At 43.5% G+C, this 26001-nt stretch overlaps 3 protein-coding genes across 9 annotated transcripts; all 3 read left to right on the top strand.

Annotated features, from left to right (window-relative positions):
* Positions 1–86: 86 nt before the first annotated feature.
* Positions 87–5763, top strand: tut1 (terminal uridylyl transferase 1, U6 snRNA-specific). Its single transcript, XM_085904157.1, has 10 exons — positions 87–308; positions 540–730; positions 812–1018; positions 1134–1248; positions 1387–1511; positions 1578–1804; positions 2218–2327; positions 2942–3064; positions 3289–3381; positions 3730–5763. The coding sequence occupies exons 1-10, from the start codon at positions 233–235 to the stop codon at positions 4821–4823; spliced, it is 2361 nt and encodes a 786-aa protein (XP_085760283.1). The 5' UTR covers positions 87–232; the 3' UTR covers positions 4824–5763.
* Positions 5764–6251: 488 nt separating this feature from the next.
* On the top strand, positions 6252–11549 carry pyyb (peptide YYb). Of its 2 annotated transcripts, none has more exons than XM_085904160.1 (4): positions 6252–10163; positions 10250–10440; positions 10980–11060; positions 11355–11549. In XM_085904160.1, exons 2-4 carry the CDS (start codon positions 10262–10264, stop codon positions 11377–11379), a joined length of 285 nt encoding a protein of 94 aa, XP_085760286.1. In that variant the 5' UTR covers positions 6252–10163; positions 10250–10261; the 3' UTR covers positions 11380–11549. The 2 variants fall into 2 exon arrangements, with proteins under 2 accessions (XP_085760286.1, XP_085760285.1); XM_085904159.1 differs by having other exon boundaries at positions 6252–6522; positions 8146–10440.
* A 207-nt stretch (positions 11550–11756) lies between these two features.
* On the top strand, positions 11757–24106 carry mpp2b (MAGUK p55 scaffold protein 2b). Of its 6 annotated transcripts, XM_085904196.1 has the most exons (15): positions 11757–12068; positions 14795–14870; positions 15531–15603; positions 15675–15748; positions 18826–18926; positions 19416–19568; positions 19648–19803; positions 19881–20108; positions 20851–20982; positions 21057–21159; positions 21952–22020; positions 22092–22253; positions 22338–22540; positions 22636–22764; positions 22838–24106. In XM_085904196.1, the coding sequence occupies exons 2-15, from the start codon at positions 14840–14842 to the stop codon at positions 23012–23014; spliced, it is 1791 nt and encodes a 596-aa protein (XP_085760322.1). In that variant the 5' UTR covers positions 11757–12068; positions 14795–14839; the 3' UTR covers positions 23015–24106. The 6 variants fall into 6 exon arrangements, with proteins under 6 accessions (XP_085760322.1, XP_085760323.1, XP_085760324.1 ...); XM_085904197.1 differs by lacking the exons at positions 15531–15603; positions 15675–15748 and adding an exon at positions 15204–15288; XM_085904198.1 differs by lacking the exons at positions 15531–15603; positions 15675–15748 and having other exon boundaries at positions 11758–12068.
* Positions 24107–26001: the final 1895 nt, after the last annotated feature.

The following is a 26001-nucleotide window of genomic DNA, read 5'->3' on the forward strand; positions in this document are numbered from 1 at the left end:
TAAGTTCTTAAAAAATGCATTTTTGTTTGTCCTTGATATTTAAAATTTACGGAACCTTTTAGAGCGCAGTTGGAATAACCCGGAACCTTTTTGAGGTAAACCCGGAACAAACGTTTGTCCCCCGTTGGAGGGAGATTTGAGTGACACACGAAGCACTTAGTTCCCTCCGTCAGTATTTCGCATTTATTAAGATAATTGCAATTCAGATTCTTTTTTTTTTTTCAAACAAGTTATGGAATCCGAAAGCGACATTAAAACGACGCCTAGGGGCTTTCACTGTGTCTTATGCAACGTCAACCTACCAAACCGTAAGCAACGCCACTCAATGAGCTTCGTTATTTTCGCTAGCATTTCACACAGTAGAGTCTAAACATAAACTTGAAGTGAAAGTAGAATAACTCATTTACAAATAACTAGTGCTGGGTGGTGTAATTTAAGCCCTGTGGAACTAATTCTCATCGTTGGATGCCTAGTTGCCATGTATTCCTGTTCTGTATTTCTCCCTCTGATTTCTGTTTGTGGTGCTCCATCTGCTTTAGAATCAAGCGCGGATCAGCATGTCAAAGGGCGAAAGCACCAAACATTAAGCAACGTGCGAACCACCAGGAAGACCCAGGAGCAGCACAGCGTGTTTGTCAGCGGCATAAAACCGGATATCTCAGAGGCTGACCTGGTAGACTACTTCCAGCAATTTGGAGCCGTTTCCGACGTTATCGTGGACAAAGACAAGGTCAGGCAATTGTCTTTATTTGATCTTTTTCATAAACTGAGATCTTTTTTTTTTTTACGTGGTGACCTTCTGCATCTCCAGGGTGTGTTTGCCATTGTGCAATTCAACCAGACAGAGAGCATTCAGGCTGCCTTGTCCTGCGTCGAGCACAAAATGAAAGGTCTCAAGCTGCGTGTCAAACCCCGGGAGAAGAAAGAATTCAAGTTCATCCCCAAAAAGAAGTGTGACCTGCAGAACTTGCAGCAAGTTCTGGATCACCTAAAACCACAACTCTGTCCGCTTCCTTCTGTAAGTAATGTTAAAAAAATATCCTTAAACTCACTAGTGAGGCCAAAAGAGGGACTTCTAAAACAGGTTAGTTCCTCCTTGAACTTGATTTTTGAATTAATGTGGTTACCGTCAGGTTAATGCTCAGATGCAGTACATTGAGGACCGGTTCCAGCTTGGAGATACTGAGAAAAAGGCTCGAAACTTGCTGGTGCAACTCTTGCAGGAGGTCTTTGTGGAGTTTTTTCCAGGTATCCAAAATCCATCTATTATTTTTTTTTCTCTTCAATTTGAATTGGCAATGAAAAAGGCTCAACTAAAAAAAAGTTATCTTAAAAAATATCCCCCAACTTTATTTTTATCAGTCTCCTGTCATGTGTAATTTACAGATAGCCAAATTTTGCCATTTGGCTCGTCTGTCAACACGTTTGGCATTCACGCCTGTGACCTGGACTTGGTTCTGGACTTGGAGAACACAAAAGTCTTCCAGGCCCGTGCCAAGTGTACATCAGAGGTGCGACATCATTTAGATAGTTGTCTGTCTTCTACTTAGGATTGATTTGTCTCCCTCCGGTGTCAGGCAGTCGAGTGCATGTCAGACGATGGCCACTCGGAGGACTCCATCCTGTCTGACATTGACCTGTCCACGGCCTCCCCTGCCGAGATTCTGGAACTGGTGGCGACCATCTTGAGGCGCTGCGTGCCCAGCGTGCACAAAGTCCACGTGGTCAGCAGTGCCCGCCTCCCGGTGGTCAAATTTCATCACCGCGAGCTCAACTTGCAAGGGGACATCACGATCAACAACAGGTTGATTCACATGATGATATTTCATGCTTTTTTTTTTTTATGTTAATATTATATTTTGAAAAATGTGTTTTGCCTTCGGTGGCGCAATGGGTAGCACGTCCGTCTCACAGTTAGGAGGGTGTGGGTTCGATTCAACCTCCGACCCTCCCTGTGTGGAGTTTGCATGTTCTCCCCGAGCCCGCGTGGGTTTTCTCCGGGCACTCCGGTTTCCTCCCGCATCCCAAAAACATGCTTGGTAGGCCGATTGAGCACTCCAAATTGCCCCTAGGTGCGACTGCGAGTGCGGATGGTTGTTCGTCTCTGTGTGCCCTGCGATTGGCTGGCAACCGGTTCAGGGTGTCCCCCGCCTGCTGCCCGCTGATGGCTGGGATAGGCTCCAGTTCAGAAAATGGATGGGTGTTTTGCCTCCTCAGACTGGCCGTAAGGAACACCCGCTTCCTTCAGCTGTGCTCAGGAATAGACGAGAGACTGAGGCCTCTGGTGTTCACAATACGCTACTGGGCCAAACAGAACCAACTGGCAGGTAAAACTTCCAATTCAGTGAGAATTTTTAGTGGATTACATAGGTTTTGTTTCATATGTTGGCCACTAGATGTCAGTAGAACTTCACTTCTGTTTAGTTATTTTGGATTCTGTCTGGCCCACTGGGCATTTTACATGATCCTGTGCTGTGTTGCATTAAAAATGGTAAAACGTTTTCCCCTTTAAAATAAGTCATTTTTACATATTTTTTCATGTAGCACATTAAACACAGGTTAAATATTTTTGTTTATAATACATACTATACAAAATGAAGACATTTGCACACATTTGTATTACTAGTAAGTGTTTTGTTTAAACTTTCATTAAATTGGTAAAGTAAAAAATGACAGCCCCACTCCCCAATTAAAATAAACGACAGTATTTAATCACATTTTACAACGCAAAACCACCACTGATTTACGGCGTTAATAAAAATCACAATATTCTCATTTTCGAAGTGAAAGGCACAGACTACAACCTAATTAAAAGTCCTGCTGAGAAGTCGTTATCCTTGCCTGAAGAACTTTATAACAACAGTCACTCTTATTAGATTTTGCCGATAACGTATTATTCCAGTAAAATCACCTGTCACATGGTTTGTGTTGTAACCCAAAGGTAACCCCAATGGTCCCGGTCCACTGCTCAACAACTATGCTTTGACGCTGCTTGTCATCTTCTTCCTGCAAAATTGTGAGCCTCCCGTTTTCCCGACTGTGGAGCGCCTCAAAGACATGGCCTGTAAGTGTTGACTCGCTCTCCCAAAAGTGAGCTCATCAAAGTCATGTATTTGCTGTGTCTCATAATGTAAATAATAAAATGCTAATGCAACATTTTCAACTCGTACACAAATGTTTCTGAACAAGTCAAGTTGATTTAGTCTTGTATTTACATTAGAAAAGCGTTTGCGAGTGTGGCTGGCATGTACCAGTTCCAATGTGTGAAAGTGTTTGTTGACCTTGTAGGTGAGGAAGAGGAATGTGTGATTGAGGGATGGGACTGCACTTTCCCCAGTCAGCCCATCGCGGTGGCTCCCAGTGGAAACAGCCAGGATCTCTGTAAGTCCATCCATCACACTGTGATTCCGTCATTATTTTAGTATACAATAGTGCCTTAGGATAAAACCCAAGTCACAAGTTTTTTTAAGGTAGGAGTTGCAATTTGACTTGTGTGCAAATATTTGAGGTATGAAAGCGGTGTGGTGGCAATAAACTCAACTCACTCTGATATAGTTCATTGCAATACAAATGAATTTAGTCCTCGTGATTGATAAAACAACACGTTGAAAGAGGACCTTGGGAAAAAAAATAAAAAATATTAGAACGCAACTTCAGAAAACAATTGCATTTAGATGGTTTTTCAAAATCGTTCAGCCCTAAGATGAATTTCGATGTCGTTTCTACCAGGCACCCTTTTGGCTGGTTTCTTCTCCTTCTATGCCAAGTTTGATTTTGCAAGTAGTGTTATATCATTGCGGGAGGGGCGTGCAATCCCAGTCACAGACTTTAGTCACAAAAATAACGAGGAGGAAAACCCCACCAAGCGTGGACCTAAAGTGGGGCCCCTCAATGTTTTGGATCCCTTTGAGCTTTCCCACAACGTAGCAGGGAACTTGAATGAGCGCTCCCAGAGATGCTTCCAGAAGGCTTGCCAGGATGCCGAGAAGTACTGCCGCAGCCTCCAGTACTTGCAGAAGTCCACCAAAGGAAAGTCCTGGGGCCTTGTGCGTTTATTCACCCCCAACGGCGGAGTGGCGCAGACCAAAGAGGACGAGCTGAAAATCATCATTCCGTTCAAACCATCCACACTTCCCAAAGCCTTCCACACGGCCAAAGATGATTTCCGCCCAGTGTGGTTCGAGAAGGTGTGCACTTCTGTGGAGAAGGTCTTCCAAAGTGTCCTCAGATGTGACCTCACCGTCTCATCGGGTTTTGGCTTTTCTGGGGATTCGGCCGCTGACGTCTCCGCAGAAATGGAGACCAGTTCGGGCTCCCTCAACTCATCGTCAAACGGCAGCATGGAGCACGCCACCGCCGCGGTGGGCGCCAAGCGGCGACTCTCTGCTGACGACGACGACATGTCGGTTTCCCCTCAAGGCAAAAAACTGAGGATGTCCAAAAGGGGCAAGCGGGATCCCCCCTACTGGCTGTGGGTCCAGAAACACGCCGTGTGGGCCGGCAGGAGAAAAGTACGGCGTGAATTAATCAAAGACACCGACCTGAGGCCCGAAGGCAGCTGCATGCAGCTTGAGGCCCAAGTCACAGATCGCATCATTGAGATAGAAATGGCTTTCAAGGGACCGCTGGAGTTCAAGATTCAGCCCCACATGGTGGGTGAGGCAGAAAGCACAAAGATAGTTTTGAGCTTGGAGCCGAGCAGCGACCCAGCTGGAGTTTTCCAGGACTTGGTTCATTTTCTCGAAGCTTTCCTACCCAAGATGGTGGAGTCGCTGCTGGAGAAAGAAGCCGAAGAAGCGGAGAAAATAAGACATCACTGTTAAGTTTGTCTTTTTTTGGCTTCGGAATGGACATCAAGAATGAGTATAGAGGAACGCTGTGTGCATTGAGCAGTCATCTACGCTTTTATTGTCCACAGCCACAAGGTGTCTCTTTGACTGGCCATTTTTCATAATACACGACTTGCAAAAAGTTTGAGCTATCGGGCTTTCACGTGCAATTTCAGGCCTTTTTAGTTTGAGAAGGTGTACATTTTGAAAGACAAATTAGTCGGGAAGTATTTCAACGCAACCTAGTAATTGGAAATGACCATTCACTGTAATACTGCTTTTTAAGCTGAGAGAAACTGCTGTAGGTTCATTTTCAATTTTCATTTTGGGGCTTGTTGTAATTTGTCAGAGGTTTGTTCGCTTGTAAAAAGCGCTGAAACAGAGTTACTGCTCAGTCGATATTTTTGTCTTATCAATCGCTCTTGCGCTCTCAATTTGATTGTGTTTTTTGTTGTTTTAAAAGTATATTTAAAGACCTTGCTATAAAATCATGTCCTAGAGATATGTACGTATTATGTACAAATGTCATTAATTGCTAGGGTGGTTTGAAATGAACCCCGCCGATGGTTGTTAATTTGTTCATTTGACCTTCTCTCAACTTTTAAACTTTCCAACTGTTTCACTTCCCCCCCTTCCCAGCTCGGTCTTGTCTCACAGGGAATTGAACGGCAAATTTTGTGACCGTACATTTTACACAATTAAAAACAACAAAACGAATTAAAAACAAGAATAATAATGGCCAGTTAAAGAGTACGTACATTTCGATGCTTAGTTTTATAGTTTTCTGTTGTTATTATTATCATGTGCATTTATGTTGGTAGAAATAATGCTCCTAAATCTTGCTGCTCTGATGGAAAACTCATTTGAAGCAGTCTTGGAAAAGAATTAAACATTTGTATCGTGATGTCTGACTTTATAAAGCGGGATGATTGCTTGTGGTATTGACAGCGCGATGACTTTTTCACCAGCGAGCTCGGCCGCTGATCCACCACAGACAAATGAGAGTCGTTACTTATTCAAGCAGACGTTTTTATTGGTGCAAGTGAAAGATGCTCGGCCCGATTGTAATCATTCATCGCACTTTTACGTAAGTGCACACACGAGGCAGCTGACGAGATGCTTATTTGCATTTTAAATTTGCCAATCAGGAAAATGAAAGAATGTCTAAAGTTACAAGAAAAAGAAGTTAAAGTTGAACCACTTAAATATAAGTATAGAAATGCTTCCCAACAGTGCGTCTTCATGGAGTGAATTCTCAATATTTTTCTGTTTATCTCTCAGGCAAGTGTCTGTTAAAACCGCTTTTGGCTACTCTGATATTACCCGTCTGTGTTTCTTTAAAGCCACTAATGATATAAGACCAGTCGGGTACACTCGTACCTCCAAGCCACAGAGTCAAAGTGATTGATATCAAAACTATGAGTGTGTTACAGGTGACACAACACAAGAAAGCAGATATTTACTACCAATGTTGATCCATACTAAAGTCCTTGAGTTTTACTTTCAACCAGAATGAATCAATTTGCTGCTTGGAAAAGAAAGATAAAGGGTAAGTTGCTCTTATTGAATATTGTTAACGACGTTCATTGTTGAGTGGATCACACTTGTAATTACTTCCCAGAATCGATTTTGCTAGATCCATCGACGGGTAGAGGAAAAAAGAAACGCTCGAGGTTTTCGTGGCTTCTAATGGGTAACGTTAATCTTATTCTCCACTTTAAGTAAAAATTGACCTGATTTTACTGTCACAAGCTTCGCGCCATTTCTGATCGAGGCGTGTTATTCTGTCCCTGTAGATATTGTTACAATCGCGATACAATAGGCTGAAAAAATGTTTTGTATCTTCCGCTAACAACCCGGGCCAAACTTAGCTCCTCCCTTACATGTAAAGATTTTAGATGAAATGAGATGGTCACTCCAGCCCCACCCACTTATATCAATTCAATTTTTACCATTAGACTTTGTAGATGTGGCGCCATCTTGTGGCATCTTGCAAAGCTTACAAAGAAATCTGAATAGGTGCATTTTTTTACTAGTAAAACGCAAATACTAAGTTGTCAGGGAATCATAGCAGGCTGATGGAGAAGATATAAGATATAACCGCCCTCTAAATCAAATCATCAACCTTTTTCCTGAAGCCTCGTAAGGCCGGTCACTTGCGTCATCCATCAGAGTTACCTGAAGCTGCCGGCCTGCTCATGAAAGCATCAGTAAGTCGGGCCCGCCGCTGTAATTGGCCCGCTCTGCTTCCCGGCAAAGACAAATGGTTCTTAGTCAGGAGCAGGCTTGAGTAGCCGCGTTCCTCTTGGGACGGGAGAATCACACGAGACGCCTCTATTTGGGAAAACAACTGACGTGCACGGTCTCAGTCTTTATGCCAGTAAATAGCTAGTGTCCATAACATACTAGCCTGGAGAAATATGACGAGCTTTTCCCACCTCCCAGCGGTCGCTCCACACTGACGCTCAGAGGATCCATTTCGACAACATACACTATACAGCAACAAATTCAAATCAGTTCCCCAGTTTGTCTCCCAATGACCCCAGCCTTATTTTTGTAAAAAAAAAAAATGTGGTCACTAAATGCACAAATGGGGTAATGCTAAGCTAACGTTCCCTATGCAAGTTACATCTGGCTAGCTAATCCTCGCCTCCATTGGGGTACATTATCTACATTTATGACAAATCTTGTTATTGCTAATGGTGGACAATGACTAGCTTATAATGTGACACACTGAGCACGACGATGATGCTAAATTAAATGTAGGGTAGCGAAACACCGGAGTGACTTTTACCATTTGAAATTCTCCATCGTTGTATGTGCATGTAATAACGATTCTGGCAATTATTTCATTTTTTTTTTTTTCCCCTCCACCATGTCATGTCCGACTAAAAAGCACTCTGTTCAGATTAGTGCCTCACTGACAAGAGATAAGACGGAATAAAAACACATCATTTCCCTTTTTGCGTGCGTTTGACAGGAAGGAGTCGGATTTTCTCCCGGGAGATTGCGCTTCCATCATACTTGCGTGTGTAAACTGCTTGAGTAGTGCAAATAGATGTTTTATCTGGAATGGAACTTTGACAGCAAAGAAAAAGGTCAAATATCAGACAAGGCATGGCAAAGTTGGCGATCAAGTAAAGTTTCCTCCTATCAGAGCTTCTCCACGGGAGGGTTTTAACGAAGCGCTAGCGGCGTGTGAAAAATTGAACTGTTGCCTCTTTGCTCTTATCTGGCTTGTTCACATGCAAACACTGTGGACTGCTAATGAGTTTGTCCTGTGCACATCGTTGTTTCTTCCCATTGACTTTTATAGCATCGGAGAGTCAACGCTGAGATGTTGATTACTGGAGTAGAATTGAAATGTTCCGGAAAGGCCACCGTTAAGGATCAGATGGTTACAACAGGGCGAGCTCACCCCGGGATTACTCATAATTTATTTATTTTTTAATCCATTTTCACTTCAGTTGGGGCTTTCCTCTAATCATACTTTGAATGATGGTGCAATAATTGCTGAGAGATGGTCCGAGCAATCAATGAGTAATCTTCGAATCCACTTCCAACCTTTTATGGCACTGCTTGTTTATTGCCAGCAGGAGGTCCACAGAGGCCACCAGCTGGGAGTTCTGCCCAAATCGACTTGTGTTTTTGACCAGCGCTTGGGGACAAGCCTAAAAAAAAAAAAAGAAAGCTTTGGGTTTTTTTTAAACTATTCTATAAACAGCTCATGACTGGAGAACTGTCACATGTCTCATGGGAGCCCCTCCGGAACAACACGTGTCCTTCATTTACAACACGATTTTATCCCTTAAAATTCATTGTTAAAGTTGTATTTGCAACGTGTGTATTACTCTCTCAAATATAAATGGACAATTTGTTAAAAGACAATTTTTGTAACATGATTAGGACCATTTTGGCTGCTACTTGATAGTTTCATAAATACACAAACTAACTTAAACTACCACATTTTCTCGTAATATTGATCTTAAACTCCGTGTGGTGTGAATTCATAAAATCATCCTTCCTTGCCCCAAAGCACCTCCAACCACAACAATAAACGGGTTTCGTTATTGCAATATCTCCGATGGCGTCACTCGGCAGTGAGCATTAATATCGTCCTAATGGCAGAATTTTTATGGCGACTTTTGTGTCAGATCCCATTAGAGGTGATGTGTCTCTCGTCAGCTCTCCACTAATGTGCCGTGGGAAATTGTCCAATTTGATTTAATTGCTGTGAAAATCATTATCCTTTTACTCCAGATAATATAGTTTGAAATTATGCAAATGAGTTGTTTCTTTGTTCATCTTTCTATGCCACTGGTGTATAGTGACCGCAGTTATAGCCCCCTTTTTTTTTTTTTTTGCCTTAGTTTCTATACTTTTTGCGAGATGTGAGGTGACATAAGAAAAACTCGCTCCTTCTTCCATAGCATCATTTTAACAATAAACGCAATAGCAAGTATCCCCAACACGGCAAGCAAATAAACCTCGTGAAATGTCACCTAACGATTGAGCAATAAAAAAAGAAAGGCAAATAACAAAAAGCATCGGTGCGGTGCGCATATCTATCTCTGTCGCGAATGCAAACAGATGAACGCGCACAATGATAAGTAACCCGAACAGCAAACTGTGAAGATCCAAGATAAACTGGAGCTTCTGCAAAGGTCATAAAAAAACATAATCGACTAGTTTGACCACCTGAGAGAGATTTGATTCTTTGCATCATTTCATTGCCACCCAGAGAAATATGTTCGGCTTTTGCAGATCAGATTAGTCCAAATAATTTAGTGATCCTGTTGACGACAATCTCCCTCAAAATTAACCCTGAGCAGATTGATAGTGTATTTTCTTTTGTAAAAAGAAAAGATGCAAATGCGTTCATCATTGATGTACAGAAAATGGATGGATGGATTGTTCATATATTTATGATAGCCACGTATAGTGACAGGCAAAACAATTCCATGTTCGTCCACTAGAGAGCAGAATGTACAGTCGTTCGTAAATAGTACACTGCTTTGCACTGAAAGGTTTTTAAAATATGTTGAGCTAATATGGTCACCCAAATATTTTGTAAGAAAAAAAAAAAAGACGAGCAATAGGATGCATAATCCTTAATGAACGAATGATTCCAAATTGCGCAACGCGCTGCCGCGTGGCTGTCAGAGTAGCGGGAAAAGTAAGAGGTGTGGTTTAAGTGTTACTCAGCAGCACGCATCAGGTATGCGCGCTTCACTATAAAAGGGCGGCAAACGGAGGAGAGGAGCAAGTCAGGGCACCAGCATCACCACCACCACCAGCATCAACCATCCAATACTCTCCAAGAGACTTCAACAAGTAGGTTTTGATGACTATGTGATGTTATATGGCACCGATGCAACCCAGAAGGACTGTGCATGACTGCTGCGTTGTTTCTCTTCAAGGGTCCGTCCAACATGCTGAGACCGTGCATGATGCTCGCCGCACTCCTCGTGTGCTTGTTGGTGTTTTGGAGCGGCTTGGCCGACGCCTACCCTCCCAAACCCGAGAGTCCCGGCAGCAACGCTTCCCCGGAGGACTGGGCCAAGTACCAGGCCGCCGTCAGGCATTATGTCAACCTCATCACCAGGCAGAGGTGAGGACAACTCACACAGCATGTTGTACTTTTTTTTTTTTTTGCATAATTAGAAGTAAGCTACAAAACCTTTTTCCCCTCCTCTGCATGGTATTTGATTTTTACAAACTTTATGTAGCAGCTTTGTCATTTTACCTACCACATGACATCTTCTAGGAGCAATTTGTGATAAAGTGTCTTCGTCTAAAAGGTTAACGGCTCCCTGATCAAATATAAAGTCTCATATTTCAGCTTTGCCAAACATTACATCACCGATCCGAGTCATTAAGTGGAAACTGGTCGCACGAGTACAAGAGTGTACACACACACACACACACACACAATAGGGTGTTATTTAGTACTCTAGGCATCATTTATACTCCTACTGTGTAATTACACCGGCTAGATTTGTCATGGTGTCATGCGGCTTTTACTCCTCAGTAGTCAAGCATCAATTTCAGGAAGCAAGACAATGGCAGACAAGCTTGTCCGAATCTGTACTTACAAAATGAGTCCTTACTATATGGCAGTATCTTGTGATATTCTTTTCTTTTGTTCAGATATGGGAAAAGGTCATCCCCTGAGCAGGCGATGGCATGGCTGCTGTTTGGTGCAGATCCAAGCCAAGACACTGAACCACGGTGAGTGATCAAGATTCCGATCATAACTCAATTCCATCAAATATCGTCCTAATTTAATCACAGTGGGCCCCAGATGTATTCTGTTTCATCTCAGAATTCCAAGCGATAATTTGTTTTAATATATATTTAATGGGTGCAAATTTTTAATGTTCAAAAACATTTGGAGTATGCAGGGTTCACTGTACATCTAAATATTATTTTAATTAAATTAAATTGCATTACACTTATGGAAGCACAAGCACAATGAATGTGGTTGCAGCGTGCCTAACCCTTATTCGTTCCTTTTTTTTACAGTTTGGACTATAACAGTGGATGGTAATTGAACGCTGACTCGTCCTCCTAAAAAAAAAAATCCAACAACAATCAAAGCTGTGATTTTCCTGGAGGGTCACCCTGCATCTAAATAATCAATTTCAATTGATCGATATGCATGCATGTTTTTTTGTTCTATTTGTCTGCAATGCTTCTCTTTGTACACCTCTTTGTTTTTGTGGCCTACATTGTAAATAATTTGTATGAGAAAAATAAGTTTACAATAAAGGAAATAATGGCATAAAGGTTATGAGTCAATGCCGTTTTATTTTGGATTGTTCATACTCTGTTCTTTAATTACGGTCTGACCATTTAAAACTGGTTAGTTGTAATCCATAATGGGTGTGATCCAAAATAGCGCCACAAGAGGTCAGTGTTCGACCAAGAGGCAACTCATTAATTTCCGCTGACAGGAGGTTCCGATCCATTGTCGACTCGTGTATGTGTGTGTATTGTTGTACTGCACCGTCACGTTTATTCTCCATCTACAAACCTTATTGAACAAGATCGAAGAAACGATACGATTCAAAGGTCAAAGGAGTGTTTTTCTTCGTCTTAAGGCAAGCGCGCTGAGTGGGTTGCGGTTGACGTCTGGAAGTAACTGCGAGGATTAACCAAGACCTGCCGCCGACACCCGCTGCACCGAGCCGTGTGGCATTCACAAGCCGCTCTCAGGAACGCGACTCCGGGATAAAGGTGAGCGGGCAAGTCCCTTCCATGGAGGGAACGTCGAACACCAAAACGGCCAATTTGTTATCATTGCGTATTTGTCTTTTTTTTTTTTTTTTTTTCTTCAATAATTGTGTTTTACTGAAACTGTAAGTCCACAATAACACACAAATAGCTACATGGATTCCGCCCAATGCTCTTAAACAGGCTAAATAGTGGCCGTAATAAATAATAAATATGTATTGTGTGAGGATAACTGCCCTCATTGCACCTGTCCAGTGACGTCATGTGTCGCCTTTCCCGTCAAGTACAGTATACATTATCCAATTACAACATTTGCAGTTTAGTCGTATTTTACATTATTACGTTGTTTTTTTTCAGCTGTAAACGTCGATATTTGAATATCCAAAGTATTTTTAAAGACGCTGGAGCGTGCGCATGCGCGGCTGCAGGGCACGTGCACAGTTGTTTTGGACCCCCATTGCAAAACGAATTCATAAGTGATCATCCTTAAACTCATGATGTCACATGAGTTTGAATGTGATGGGTTAATCCTGAACACAGGTCACATCCCAGTTATAAGAGGGTGTGCGCACTTGTGCAACCATATTATCTCAGTTGTATTCAATGTTTAAAAAGCACAAAAATGATCCTATATTCAACATATATTACTTAAAAGAGCCGGTATTAGATATTTCCTATCAGTTTTTAATTTGGATGTTTGAGGTTTTAAGTATTCCTAAAATTGGCTCTGAAATCTCTTGGGTACATTGTTAAAATTTTCCACGACTTGTGTATATTCTTGATGCAGTACTTTAAAAGTGTGTTCTTGACCTCACATTCCAAGATTGAAATACATTCGATTTAATCATAGCGGTACCTTTTTATAGCGCCATGTTTTGGTATTATTCATAACAGTCGTCAGCATCGCTTGAACCTCTTTCTGACTGAATCATCTCTTATTTACGTACTATACGCAGGTAAAAATAGCACGTTTACTTTTAGAAAATGCTCAAATTATTCAAACGCCCCATACGCTCACACACACACGAAACATCTCAGCAACTAATGGATGGTGTGTCATGAGGGCATTAGTCGTGGTTGGTGAATACAAAAAAAAATCTCCTGGGGGGATTCCCAGCTTGTTTCCTTGAGCCAGATGGTGCTATTCAGTATACATGACTTTCATTTTTTATTAGCTCCTCATATTCTATGGCGGTTACTTTATGTGTGGTGATGCTAGGTGTTTATCACGTTCATTATTTTGTTTTTAATTTCCCACTTAAATGTGGAATTCTTGATATTTGATCTTATTGTGGCTGCTATGATAATATGCCATGTACTGTAAATCTGATCAAGTCTAATTAAGCCAGTCACATCTTTAAATAGCATCAGTTTTCATTCCGTCATTATTTTACGCCATTTCCCCTGTTGCCATGGCAATGCACAGGGAGGCGGGGGGGGGGGGGGGGGTAGTGAGGAGCCGCTCACAGTTGTCTTGGATACGGCAGTTTTCCCTGTAAAGTAATGAGAGGAGTTGAACCTGTGGGAGCACGGGGTTATTTTTAGGCCTGACGCCAGGCTCCATATGTGGATTAAGTCTTGTTTGGCCGCTGCTTTTGTGCATGTGTGTTGTGTGTTTACATGCTGCCGCCTTTAGATGGTTGTTGTATGGATACCTGCAAAGGTCATCAAAAACAAGCCAAAGCCAAAATGTGTCACCAACAAAGACCAATCAATCAAAAAGACCAATTTACCACAATGCTAAAATGAGGGCGTAAAAATAAAAAAAAGAATTCAAAGCCCCAACCGTGTTTCAAGTTCCACGATTTCCTTGCGTACTTTTAACAAGCTCCGCATTTCCCTGCGCAAACACGACATCCCTCGGGCGGAAGGAAGGCTCATGTGGCATTAAAGAGCAAATCCGTATTGATTATTTTTCCCCCAAAGCTCTTTTAAGCATGTGATAATGTTAATCAATACTTGTAGTGTAAACACATCTGTTGAACTGTATTCCTTGTTGTGCGATTCATTGCGTATAAAACCACAATCATTTTTAATTTTAATCTGAGGTTCAGATATGTACACAAGTATGACCCTACAGTGACATTGCTGGGGCTGCCCTAGCACTGCTTTTACCATTGCGAGATGTTGTCATAGCGACCAAAAATTTGCATCCTCTCCCGCCGGCATCTCCAGTTCAACAGCTGTGCACTTTCTTCATCCCTGTTATTGAAACCCACACTTCTCGTATCCGACCCGCCCGCTTAACATATTGCCACTACTAGCAGTCTTTCTTTTTTTTTTCGATCACGTGACTATTGATTATTCTCTGTTTACATTCCTCCATTACCAGGTCACCTGACAATCCAGTTTTGGTTCTCATGGTGCCTGATGTTAAATGGATCAATTAGTATCAACAGATCCTCTCTAAGCCAAACATTGGCTGGCCTGCTCACTCACCGGCTTGTTCAATCTTTCCATCTGTTCGTAATATTCCCCCCACGGACACAAAGGCACTAACTGCAGGGACGTCTATTAATAGTTCCTAAGTGAGTTAGATCGCAGTTAATGTGGGTGGGAAGCTTGTTTAGGCAGATTGAAAACACGATAGTTGGGACCTCTGTGATGGATGGAAGGAAATTCTTTTCCGCCAAAGTGCCTTCCTGCCGGAGATGTTGCAATCGTTTGCTAATCAATACTTGAGTTTTGTCTGGAGTTTTTCCCCCTGTAATGTCTGTTTGCTTTTGCAGGTCACCTAGCAAATTTGGCGGAGGACACAAGGAAGACGTCCTAAAATGCCCGTGGCAACGACTTTTTCTGACACCGGTAAGTGGCTTTGTAAACATCCGCTCGCTATAACCGCAATTTGGCACACCTGCGGCACGAGACTCAAATTATACTTGAGATATAACGGTCACTGTCGGAGAAGATTTGACAACGCAGCGGTAGCTATCAAGTTGAGTGCCTTGAGGAGCTATGAAGATGTCAAAAGAGCCCAAGTGATAGTGAAAGCTTTGTAGCTAATCCCACACTCCAGACGTGGATTTCATCTCACCAGTTCTAATGTGACTTAATGAACTGGCAAATGGTTCGCTTCGACTCCCGTCTTAAATGAGTCACGCCTCAAGGAGGATTTTTCTGATGCAGTCTACGTCACAGGTAGGCTGAGAGACATCTGATTCGAGTTTGTCGAACCACAAAAACATGGCGCCACCCATCAATTCTCCCTACCGCTTATCCTGTAGTAAGTATTAGAAAACAAAAAATTCCATTCTATCCGCAATCTAATGTTACCGAGTACTCTGTGTATTGTTTTGCTTTTAAGTATTCACACAAAGCAGTCAGCTTCAGAGGAAGCTGCTTAAAATGTGTGAGTTGTCCTCGAGCCAAGGGCTTAGTTTGGCATTACAAAACAAGCCAGAGTAAGTTCTTTTTTTTTTTTTAAACATTTTACAAAGCATTTTTTTTTTTTTTTTTTTAAAACAGACTCGAAGAGAGAAATGGAGAAACGGTCACCCATTCTCCACCTTCACTTAAATTCCTTCCCTCTGGCACAAAGGCAAGGCTCACGATTAGCGTTGACGTCTGCCCTGTTTGTTTATTGCTCATTTATGATTCTTCACAAGCCAGCTCAGTGCTACTCTTCTGCCCAGCTAACCCCCACAGGGAAGCCTCCAGGAAAATTGCCCAGCCTCCCTCCCCGAGTAAGCATCACACTTTCTATTTTCTTGCCCGTTCCCCTTTTACGTGTCGTTCTCTCTCTCTCTCTCTCTCCGTTCTACTCCTGCACACAAGTCTGTCGTCCGCATTCATTCATTCATGCGGAGGAGAGGACGTTCAGTCAGGCGTGCGTAGCTCACACACTTTCACGTCAAGAGCAGGTGGAGAGGGAGGGAAAGAGCCAGGAGCCGTTTGGCAGGAGGAGGAGGAGCGCAGCCTCACACAGTATTGGGCGTCTTGCCGTGAGTGTATGTGTGTGTGTGTGTGTGTGTGTGTGTGTGTCGGCGCTGTGTAGTGAGGTGTTGGTCACTATGGCTGGCAGTCTGTTTGGAAGACTCTCCCTTGAGGAGGGGGGCTCGGCCTTCTCCCTGGAGGGCCTGGAGATGAAGCTTGGGGAAGGAGGTAAGACCACAGTTGTCTACTTTGCAGCATGTTAATCGGGATGAGCTGTATGGATTTAATTAGCACAGGTACATGATATAAAGTCAGATAAATGCAGCAAAAGCCGTTAACGTCACGGTTAAGTCAATAACCGAGGAGTCTGTTGGCACATCCTCGGTGACAGAATAGGCCCCAGGGCGACATTGGCATGCGCAGGAGGAGCAAAAGTACAAGGGCGGCCGTGGATGCAGAAAGATGGCAAGAACGGAGTCAGGGGCGGTTGCATTGCATTGAATTGTGTCCAGGAGCGCGACAGAAAGTTCTCTGATCTCTCCTCCAAAGACCGTTTCAACTGTGCGGCTGGATTGAGATCACCTGTCATTTCAAAAATAGCAAACTACATTGCCATGGTTGGAGTTCCATAGACACGCCATCAAAGTTCATTAATATTGCATATTGTTTCATACCGCACATGAATATCTTCTGTGTTATTTATGCATCCATCAATTGTCTCGCGTGACCCACGTACGGGTTGCCGTAAATTGTTAAAGGCACCAACGTGGTTGCCAGATGAAGTTAGGTGGTGTCACGGCTCACGGCGTCCATTTAAATACGCATGAAGTTACATTGTTGAAAGTGCATGTGCCACACTGTGTGCTGGCTTGCGACAAAGCCTGTCAGTTGTAATGTGACTTGACAGCAGGGGCAGCCAGAATGAATCCGGTTTTCAGGAGGGTGGGGGGGGGGGGGGGAGCGTCTGAGTTTGTATATTCACGATGGGCAATGAGCTCATTCATATGCCATCATGCTGTAATCAGACACCAGGTCACATTGTTTACATCTGTTTGAAATCATACAATTCTCAGGGTGTAACTCGGGCCGGTCGGTCGCTTTGCCGGTTCGGCCCGTCAGAGATCGTCGCGGGCTCTCTTGAGAATGGGACAATTGAAACGGGCTCGGGCTCAGTCTACGTGATAATGTGCTGACACTTGCAATTATTTCGCTCACATTGTCCGCGGGACAATATATTACAGCACTCGAGCTGCACGCAAAACCGGACAGGCTTGTAACAAAAAAGTTGATTGCGTTACGCGTGGGTGGGAATGACATTTTTACTGTGACGTTTGTGGCCGCATTGTAGTGTCGGGCGGGTTGATGTTGCTGACCTTGAGTTAGCTAATAGCTCATTTTGGAGTCAGCCAGTCCTCCTTTAAATATTTCCAGTTGGCTCAGATTTGATCTGCTATTTTGTAAGTTTGGGAACTAACTTATTAGAATTGAATGACCTCAAAATAGCCATAAATAACTTTTGAAGGGCTCCAATTGAAATCCCTTTGTATTTCAGCTTCCGACCGATTGGCGTCAGCATGGAAAGTCTCAACACCTCATTAAGTCAGAAATGACTCATCCGATGACTCGAACCACAATAAAATCTTACGGCCTCTCTCTTAGACATCCATCTCAAAGAAGCCGAAGAGTTATTTATCACGTTATCTTGTCAGTTCGAAATGTACAAGAAGAGAATGACACTCTGCACCCCATCGTGGCTGCGAGGCCCCTTTGAGAATTAGCCCTGCGCACCTCTCGGTGTCCCTTCACGGCGCTCCATAGCGACAAGGCGACCTTCACTAAATGCTTTGTAAGAGCTTCACGGTCTTCCCCTCCTGCACAAACAATAACAGCCCCCGAACGTTTAGCGGCCTCCGTGACATTGGCTTTAATTGTAACCCTTCTCGGAGGGCAAAACGGCTCCCTTTAATTTGCCTCGCTTGTAATTGCTGAGTAATGCCAGAGGGACATCACGCTGTTTTATCATCATCATTATTCTCAGCGATCTGCATGGAATCCTTCCTTGGAGGGTGTTTATGAATCATGCATTTATTGGTGAATTGACTTTTCAATTCCTGAGCTGATAGAAGATGTTTAAATTGTGTATTGGTAAAAAGTGATTTACGTTGTCACACTTGTTGGGTGTAGCAGAGAGCGTGACACAAAAAGTGTGATTAGGTAAAAGGCTGATGTGATTAAAGAGACATTTAAACCGAATCTGGCGCTCTGATGTGCTCTGCCAGGTGCAAATCTGCCAATATGGAGCAGAAGTCTTGTCGGAGGAGGCCAAGCACAAAGAAAAAGACTTCACTGCAGAAGCCTCGTGCAATTAGTAACTTAATTTACTTTGAAACGAAAGGAAGCGCCGCGTAATGATGAACGATCAAGGTCGTCAGCTTCCGTCACTGTTATGGCCAGCCTGGCTTGTGTCTCGTTTGGAGACGGAGCCAAGATGTGACTTGTGTCCTTATTCCGACTTTGAGAGGCAGCTTAAGATGTGCTACGGAAGACAAGTGGGCATTGTTCACGTGCTTGTAATCACTCAGGCTCACAATGTAAATCGCTCTTTGTCGAATGAAGTGTTCGACTCCTCATTTCTGTGTAATTTTGTCTCGTAACGTTTTTTGGGGTACAGAGATTCCGAACGAGTTTTCCTTCCAGTCGATGTAAATGTAGTGCTTTGATGTGACAAAAGCTCAGTAAACAATATTTGGCTCGACTGTGTAGCTGTAAATTCATTTCACTGGGAATTATACCATTGTGTGTTTACACTGAAAAAAAAAAAAACCCAAAGTGTTTGAATCATTTGGAGCAGGAATGAGTTCTTTTCATCTTTGTGTCTTGTTTGCAGTCATGCATCAGGCTTTGGACACGCTGAGTGACAGCATCAGCTCGACAACTGCCAACGACCTGGACCTCATCTTCCTCAAAGGCATCATGGAGAGCCCAGTGGTGAGAGCCAAATCAGAATTGCCAGCAAGTTAGATGCATTTTTCATGTTTGTTTTATGAGAAGTCTTTTTTTTTTTTGTGTTGGTAATGATGACTGTTTATTTCTAAAATCCAGTTCAAATGGGCCATTAAAGGCCTTTGCAGTGTAGTAGCACCTTGGAGGAAATTAAGCGATTAACCGAAAGAGGCTAATCTGCTCAGGCATGCCGTGAATGAAAGCGGCTCGTTGATTGATACAGGCACTTTTGACATCACGGGTAAATCCATAAACACTGTTGCGTGCGGAGCGAGGAAGCCAGATGGAGGGGAAAAAAAGTGATTCTGCGTGATGGTGAATGGCATTGATTGCCCGGCGCTCTTGATAGAATCAAGCAATCTAACCGTGTACGGAATCAGATCAGTCATTGGAGTCATCAGAAGCTCAACATGAGAGCAATGATGTCATGACAAATGTGTGTATGCCATCTGCTTTCCCCTCATCCGTAACAAGGCTCACGAGCGCTTTGAGGAGCCCAAGCTGGAGGCGGTGAGGGAGAACAACGTGGAGCTGGTCCAGGACATCCTCAAGGAGCTCAGCCCACTGGCGCACAGGAGCCAGGCAGCCGACGAGCTGGTCCGTATCCTGAAGGAGCCTCACTTTCAGGTGTGGAAAGGGAATTTCACCGTGATGATTGATTTGGAGATAGTTTTCATTTTCTTGTCATCCCCTGTCGCTTTAAAAGTCGCTCCTGGAGACTCATGACTCCGTGGCTTCTAAAAACTACGAGACTCCGCCTCCCAGCCCTTGTACTTTCATGGACGCAGCCCTCAACAACCAACCGGTGCCGCCTGACGCCGTGAGGATGGTGGGCATCCGCAAAGTGGCTGGCGAGCACCTGGTGAGTGGATGAGAAACCCGCACTGGATTTTCTGACGCAATTGCATTTTGCTCAGTACAAAACGCTTGCGTGCAAAGGGAGTGACTTTCCGCGTGGAGAGCGGCGAGCTGGTGATTGCCAGAATCCTCCACGGCGGCATGATCGACCAGCAAGGTCTGCTCCACGTGGGGGACATCATCAAGGAGGTGAACGGCAAGGAGGTGGGCAACGACCCCAAAGTCCTGCAGGAGATGCTGAAGGAGGCGAGCGGCAGCGTGGTCCTGAAGATCCTGCCCAGCTATCAGGAGCCGCACACACCCAGACAGGTCGGTCCAGACAGCAAGAGCTTGTCCAAACTATTGGTTAGAATCTTGGGAGGGATGGAAAATGAGTTAGGCATTTATTTTATTAGCCTCACAAAATCTAATTCAGGAGTGTGAATTGTATTTTTCTTGTCACTTAACCAACCAAACGTGACCTTTTAATGGCCCAGAAATTGCAGTTTACAAAACAGACAGCTATCCAATTCCGCTTGGCGTTGTACTCGTTGTCTGACATTTACTCCCATGCGATCAAATATGCAGCCAGCGTTTTAATATTAGCATTTTTTAGCGAAGAGGAAAGTGGCTGCCAATTGTGTCTGGTCAGCCAATAAACATCAGCGCTCTGCTTGAAAAGCCTCTTTTTGTCCCGAGCCGAACCTCCACCATTGTAGTTTGTGTGTGTGGTATTTATTTTATTTTTCAATAATAACGATCAGACATCAGTGGAGTATTAGAAAAGGCGTCAAGTGCAGAAAGGGGAGGGAATGGTTTCCATGGCCATGCGTTTTGGCTGGCTCTGGCTGGAGTTCTCTGGTGCTCTCTCCTTGTTTCTCTCTGTTGGTGTCCTATCATTGAACGTTGCGGTTAACAGCCTTAAACTGTGACGGAGAGTAGATTTGATTGTTCTTCTGCCAAATGTAATAACTCTCAGTCATGCGCGGAATTAATTGAACAGTATGCAAAGCATGTGCATGTCCCTGTTTGTTTTGAACTCCTTTGTAGATCATCCCATATGTCTTTCCAGGCTTTTGTCAAATGTCACTTTGACTACGACCCGTCGCACGATACCCTGATTCCATGTAAAGAGGCCGGACTGAGATTCTGCAGCGGAGACATTCTGCAGATTTTCAATCAGGAAGACTTGAACTGGTGGCAGGTCGGTACATCCTCCCGCATATGCCACACGACAGGGGGGCCCGTTTGTTGCTCTCAATTGGTGTCTTTTCTCAGGCCTGCCACATCCAGGGAGGGAGCGCCGGTTTGATTCCGAGTCAGCTCCTCGAGGAGAAGAGGAAAGCGTTTGTGAAACGAGATCTGGAGCTCGTTACCTCAGGTACGGCCGAGACGACACGCCTCCTCTCGGCGGCGCCCAAACAACGCTTTTTAATTATGCAGATTTGACCCCTTGCTGCATAAACACACAGGGAACAAAGACAACATCTGTTCCACTCGGCGACATGCATGCATTTTTCACCTCTCCAGTCTGCCTGCGAGCGCCTCGAATTCTGGTAATGAGCACCAGGAGGACTTAAAGATGGCGGTTGTTAAAATCCGCCGAGCTAGGATTTTGCATTGACGAACGATGTGCATCTTTTCACAAATAAAAATTGGCTGGCTTTTTATCATTCTATTGATTAAAAAAAAATAATAATAATATTTGACGTGTTGTATACACCTTTCAAATATCAAACGACCTGGCCCATCTGTTCATTTTCAAATTCAAATATGGCCCTTGAGCACAAACCTTGCCCAGTCTTGTTCAAAATGTTTGCAGTCAACAGAGAAAAGCCAAGCTGCGCGGTGAGTCACAAAATAGCGCTTCACTTTTTGGAGAACAGCCACCGACATGCTCTTAAGAGTTCTCGGAACCAGGGAAAGACACATCGTTGTCCGTTCTTCATCTATTCTACAAATTCAAAATGTTGCCAACGTCGTTCCAGTGGGGGAAGGAAAGCTGTAAACACAAAGGACACCATTCCCCGGATCTAACTAGTTAACACAAAAGGACACGCACTGAGCATTTGTGCAGCGGCATCTAGTGGTCGTATACGCACATAACATCTGATCCTCTAACAGCTGATACTTTATGGAACGAGCTGGCAAAAACGCTTTTGGTTTCTCACAGGACCTTTGTGTGGTGGAATGGGTGGCAAGAAGAAGAAAAAGATGATGTATTTAACCACCAAGAACGCAGGTACTTGAAATCCCAACACAAGAGGGTCTGGACTTGGCTGCGTGTTAATTACAGTTGTTCTTTTTTGAAAGAATTTGATCGTCACGAGCTGCGGATCTATGAGGAGGTCGCCAAGGTGCCCCCCTTCAGAAGGAAGACACTGGTTCTGATTGGTGCGCAGGGCGTCGGGCGTCGCAGTCTCAAGAACAAGCTGCTGGTGCTCGATCCTCAGCGATACGGCACCACCATCCCATGTGAGTGCAAATGTGCAATAGCGTACTCGACTGCTTGTCCTGACCATGATGTTTCATCTCTTGAGTTTACTTTTGCGTCTCCAGTCACCAGCCGAAAACCAAAGGTCGACGAGAGAGACGGTCAGATGTATTCCTTCATGACACGCAGCGAAATGGAGTGCGACATCAAAAACGGCCGTTTCCTGGAGCACGGCGAATACGACGGCAACTTGTACGGTACGAAAATCAACTCCATACACGAGGTGACGGAAACGGGAAAGATCTGCATCCTGGATGTCAACCCCCAGGTAGGTGGAAGGAATCACGCACGAAAGTAACTTTTCAGGATAACGTGAACTCGTGGACAACAGCAGTAATCCCGCCGTACACGATTTTCTCCGAGGCTCTCAAAATCCTACGGACCTCTGAGTTCCTGCCCTACGTGGTGTTCATCGAGGCTCCCGATTTTGAGGTCCTCAAGGCCATGAACAGGTCGGCGATCGAGTCAGGAGTGGTCACGAAACAGTTAACGGTGAGTGCCAATGTAAAACTCAAGACAACCAAACGGCCTATACCCATCCCCCTTTTGACGTTCTCCTTTTCAGGACTCGGAGCTCAAGAGGACGGTGGATGAGAGCGAGCGCATCAAGAGGGCTTACGGACATTACTTTGACCTCTGCATCGTCAACGACAGCCTAGAAGCCACGTTCCGAAGTCTACGCTCCGCCGTGGAAAAACTCTCAAACGAGCAACAGTGGGTGCCTGTCAGCTGGGTCTTTTGAGTTTCAGTGCACAGCTGTAAAACGGCGGACCATTCCCGTTGACGCCTCCACTATAAATGTGAAGTGGTTTCTTTGGAGCGACTTGGTGTTGTACTTCATTTGTCATCATTCTGTCCATATTGAAGCGGTTTTAGAGTTGGCTCTCGGTTTTTAGCGCGGTCGTGTGCTAAGCGCCAACTTGCTAAGCGATGTGTAGTATAGAGGCGGGACATAATTTGCTCCACGATGTGGGACTTGTTGGCGATTACCCCCACAATTTGTTCTGTCCTATAGGGGGATAGGGAGGCAAAAGAAAAAACCATCTGAAATACGCTAAACGCATCTGGGGCAAATTGGAGCGTACTACTTGACTGTAGCCAGCAGGGGCGCTGTTGATTCCGTCAACAAGCGATAGGACGTTGAGCGCTATCCGTGTTACCTTTGCGCAGGAGTTCAGAACATTCAAAGATTGGCATTACAAATATTTTCAAACAAACATTTAATCAGTATTGATTGTTACTAGTTGTTGACCAAGAAAATGTAGTGGAATGGCCAGTCCTCGTAAAGAGTCGTGTATTTTAGGTAGGTCAGTCATGGGTCGAAATCTTTTAGCCTTCCAAATTTAAAATACATAACCTAATGTCATGTTTACATTGAATTGCTACGAGACAGACGGTAACATACCAAATGTGATATTTGTTTGAAATTCCATGTATTTTCTCACCCTAGCACCATATACTAGTATGATTGTATTTGTTGAGAAATGTGCTCTATTTGTATTTCTTCACTCACCTGGAAAATCGACAGCAATAGAAACCTAATGCGACAGTTATCAATATCAACCAACTAGCCAATGCCGACCACAGCCTGTTTAGTTTACTGAGAATTGCAAAGCAAGTAAATATGAGCGAGGCAATGAATTTGAAGACAAACATTACAAATTCCAATCAGAGCTGATGTCGTTATTTGTCACATACAAGCAGTCCAGTACATATTTTGCCTTAACATTGTTTTAAAAAGCCAAGGATTTACTGAATATTTAAATACTTGTTCCACCAATACTGACAACATCTCCATATTTATTTTAAGTAGTGTAATAAAAACTATACCATCACTCAGACAAGTGTCGGTGTGGCTGGTGTGTCGCTTTTTACTTTCAAACTTTGATGCATAGTAACAAAAATCTATTGGTCATAGAAACGTCGGTGGGTGCGCGCAAGTGCTGGTCGAGGGGGTCCTCCAGTGATGAGGAGCCAGAGGCAGCGTGATGGGATACATCTCGTAGGCGGGAGGCGGGCCCCCTGGCCAAACATTTGTCAGTTTGGGGTCAAACTGAAAGAAATTTGAACATTATATAAACCGCTCAAGAATTCTTGACAATTTAACAGCTTGTGGCTCAAGTATAGTCCAAAATGAAATCCATGTGCAAGCTAATAAATGATATATTACAGATCCTTATCAAGCACCAGGAGAGCTTTTTGAAACTATCCTGGGAGATAGTTGACACTGGTGAGTTCAACGCTCTCATTCTTCACAAATAAAATCCCTGGTCCAAAGTTGTTCATTTAAGCTTTACCCACCAGTGAGTAAGGTGGCGGAAAATCAATGGTGCTGTAGCGCGGCGGGAGTCTGTCGTAATGTCTCGCCGTCCCCTCCTGAGCTTCTGTTAGCGAAATGGCTTGGATGGAGACGCCGCTGTCCTCCTCGGTGCTCGTCACAGTGATGTCATACACTGCTCTCTTCTTCCTGGCGTGCAAGTAGAAGCAGAGCAGCACCACGGCGATGGACACCACCAAGCTCGGGAATCTGGGAGCAAGTTCTGGTCTACTAGGATCATGTGATTACTTTTGTGTTCCACACTGTCTTGAGGTATGAGTTGAATTAATTATGTGACATGCTCCTAACTTGAAACACTCTGAACTTGGCGTGTGTGTTCCCCCCCCCCCCCGGTGAAATTAATAGAAAAGAACAGTAAGAATATATGTATGAATATTAATTTTGTGTTAAAAATTCAAGTATTGCAACACCGTCACATAAACGCTACTCATTAGTTCAGAAATCAAGTTAATCTGGGAGAGTGTTGCATTCACTGCCATCATATAGCACTCGCATCTCAAATTTTTGCTCATACATTTTTTTTTTTTTTTTAAATCATCTAAATGACTACTAACATCTCATAAAACGTGTACTAAGTTGGCACACTCGTATCTCAGGACACTGCTGTATTATTCGTCACAACGGCTACTTACACATATTGAAATATATTCGCAATCGTCATGGTCCGCCACACTGTTGAAAACAAAACCAAAATATATATATATGGATTGCATTCATTGTATTGTATTAGTTAGCACATATCAAAACCGCAATGCGAATGAACATTTGCACAGCGAATCCAATAAAACGATAAAGTGTCCATTTTCTTTACAATCTTAACGCAAGAAAATAAATCAAGCGCGCTGTTAAAAATGTAATTACTGTACACATCCTTGCAGGTTATTCAATGTCCCAACATTGTGTCACGCCTCCTTTTATGCAAACAAATATTTTTGTGACCCCACAATGACCCTGCAGGCTTTACACTGAGAATTATATTCCAAAACACCAAGATGGGTGTACCATTGGAAATGTGTTTGTAACAGAAATGAGCAACATACACTTTGGACCTTCATCCTATAAATTGGTAGCTCATTGTGCCTTTCAGTATCTGCTGAGTTTTTATAACTATGTTAAAAACTTGAAAGCAAATTGAAACAAAACATACTTGACAAATATATACACTACATGGGTAATATTGAGTCTTACCTTCTCAAGGAATTTTTCACATAACCTAAAATGTTTTTGTTCTGTGCGTGGCTCCAAAAAGGTAATGTTAATGTGTTCCAAGCATAAGACAGGTTTTTATAGCGTTATTGTCTCATTTAAAGCCGCAGGACTTTTAACTTCCTGTTTAGGACATTTCCTGGGTGGATGTCAGAAGTTTATGTTGCTCAATGAATGTGTAACTG

Source organism: Syngnathus leptorhynchus, chromosome 22 (genome assembly GCF_054491065.1).
Source record: "Syngnathus leptorhynchus isolate UIUO chromosome 22, UIUO_Slep, whole genome shotgun sequence".
NCBI lineage: Eukaryota > Metazoa > Chordata > Actinopteri > Syngnathiformes > Syngnathidae > Syngnathus > Syngnathus leptorhynchus.

Excerpts from the sequence above, each read along its gene's own strand:
- mpp2b (XM_085904196.1), top strand. The coding sequence starts at position 14,840 with ATGCCCGTGGCAACGACTTTTTCTGACACCG. Across the intron at positions 20,983-21,056 it reads AAGACTTGAACTGGTGGCAG|GCCTGCCACATCCAGGGAGG; the intron begins GTCGGTACATCC and ends GTCTTTTCTCAG. Across the intron at positions 22,541-22,635 it reads TCCTGGATGTCAACCCCCAG|GCTCTCAAAATCCTACGGAC; the intron begins GTAGGTGGAAGG and ends ATTTTCTCCGAG.
- pyyb (XM_085904159.1), top strand. The coding sequence starts at position 10,223 with ATGACTGCTGCGTTGTTTCTCTTCAAGGGTCCGTCCAACATGCTGAGA. Across the intron at positions 10,441-10,979 it reads AACCTCATCACCAGGCAGAG|ATATGGGAAAAGGTCATCCC; the intron begins GTGAGGACAACT and ends TCTTTTGTTCAG. Across the intron at positions 11,061-11,354 it reads AGCCAAGACACTGAACCACG|TTTGGACTATAACAGTGGAT; the intron begins GTGAGTGATCAA and ends TTTTTTTTACAG.
- tut1 (XM_085904157.1), top strand. The coding sequence starts at position 233 with ATGGAATCCGAAAGCGACATTAAAACGACGCCTAGGGGCTTTCACTGT. Across the intron at positions 1,019-1,133 it reads AACTCTGTCCGCTTCCTTCT|GTTAATGCTCAGATGCAGTA; the intron begins GTAAGTAATGTT and ends GGTTACCGTCAG. Across the intron at positions 1,805-2,217 it reads GACATCACGATCAACAACAG|ACTGGCCGTAAGGAACACCC; the intron begins GTTGATTCACAT and ends TTGCCTCCTCAG.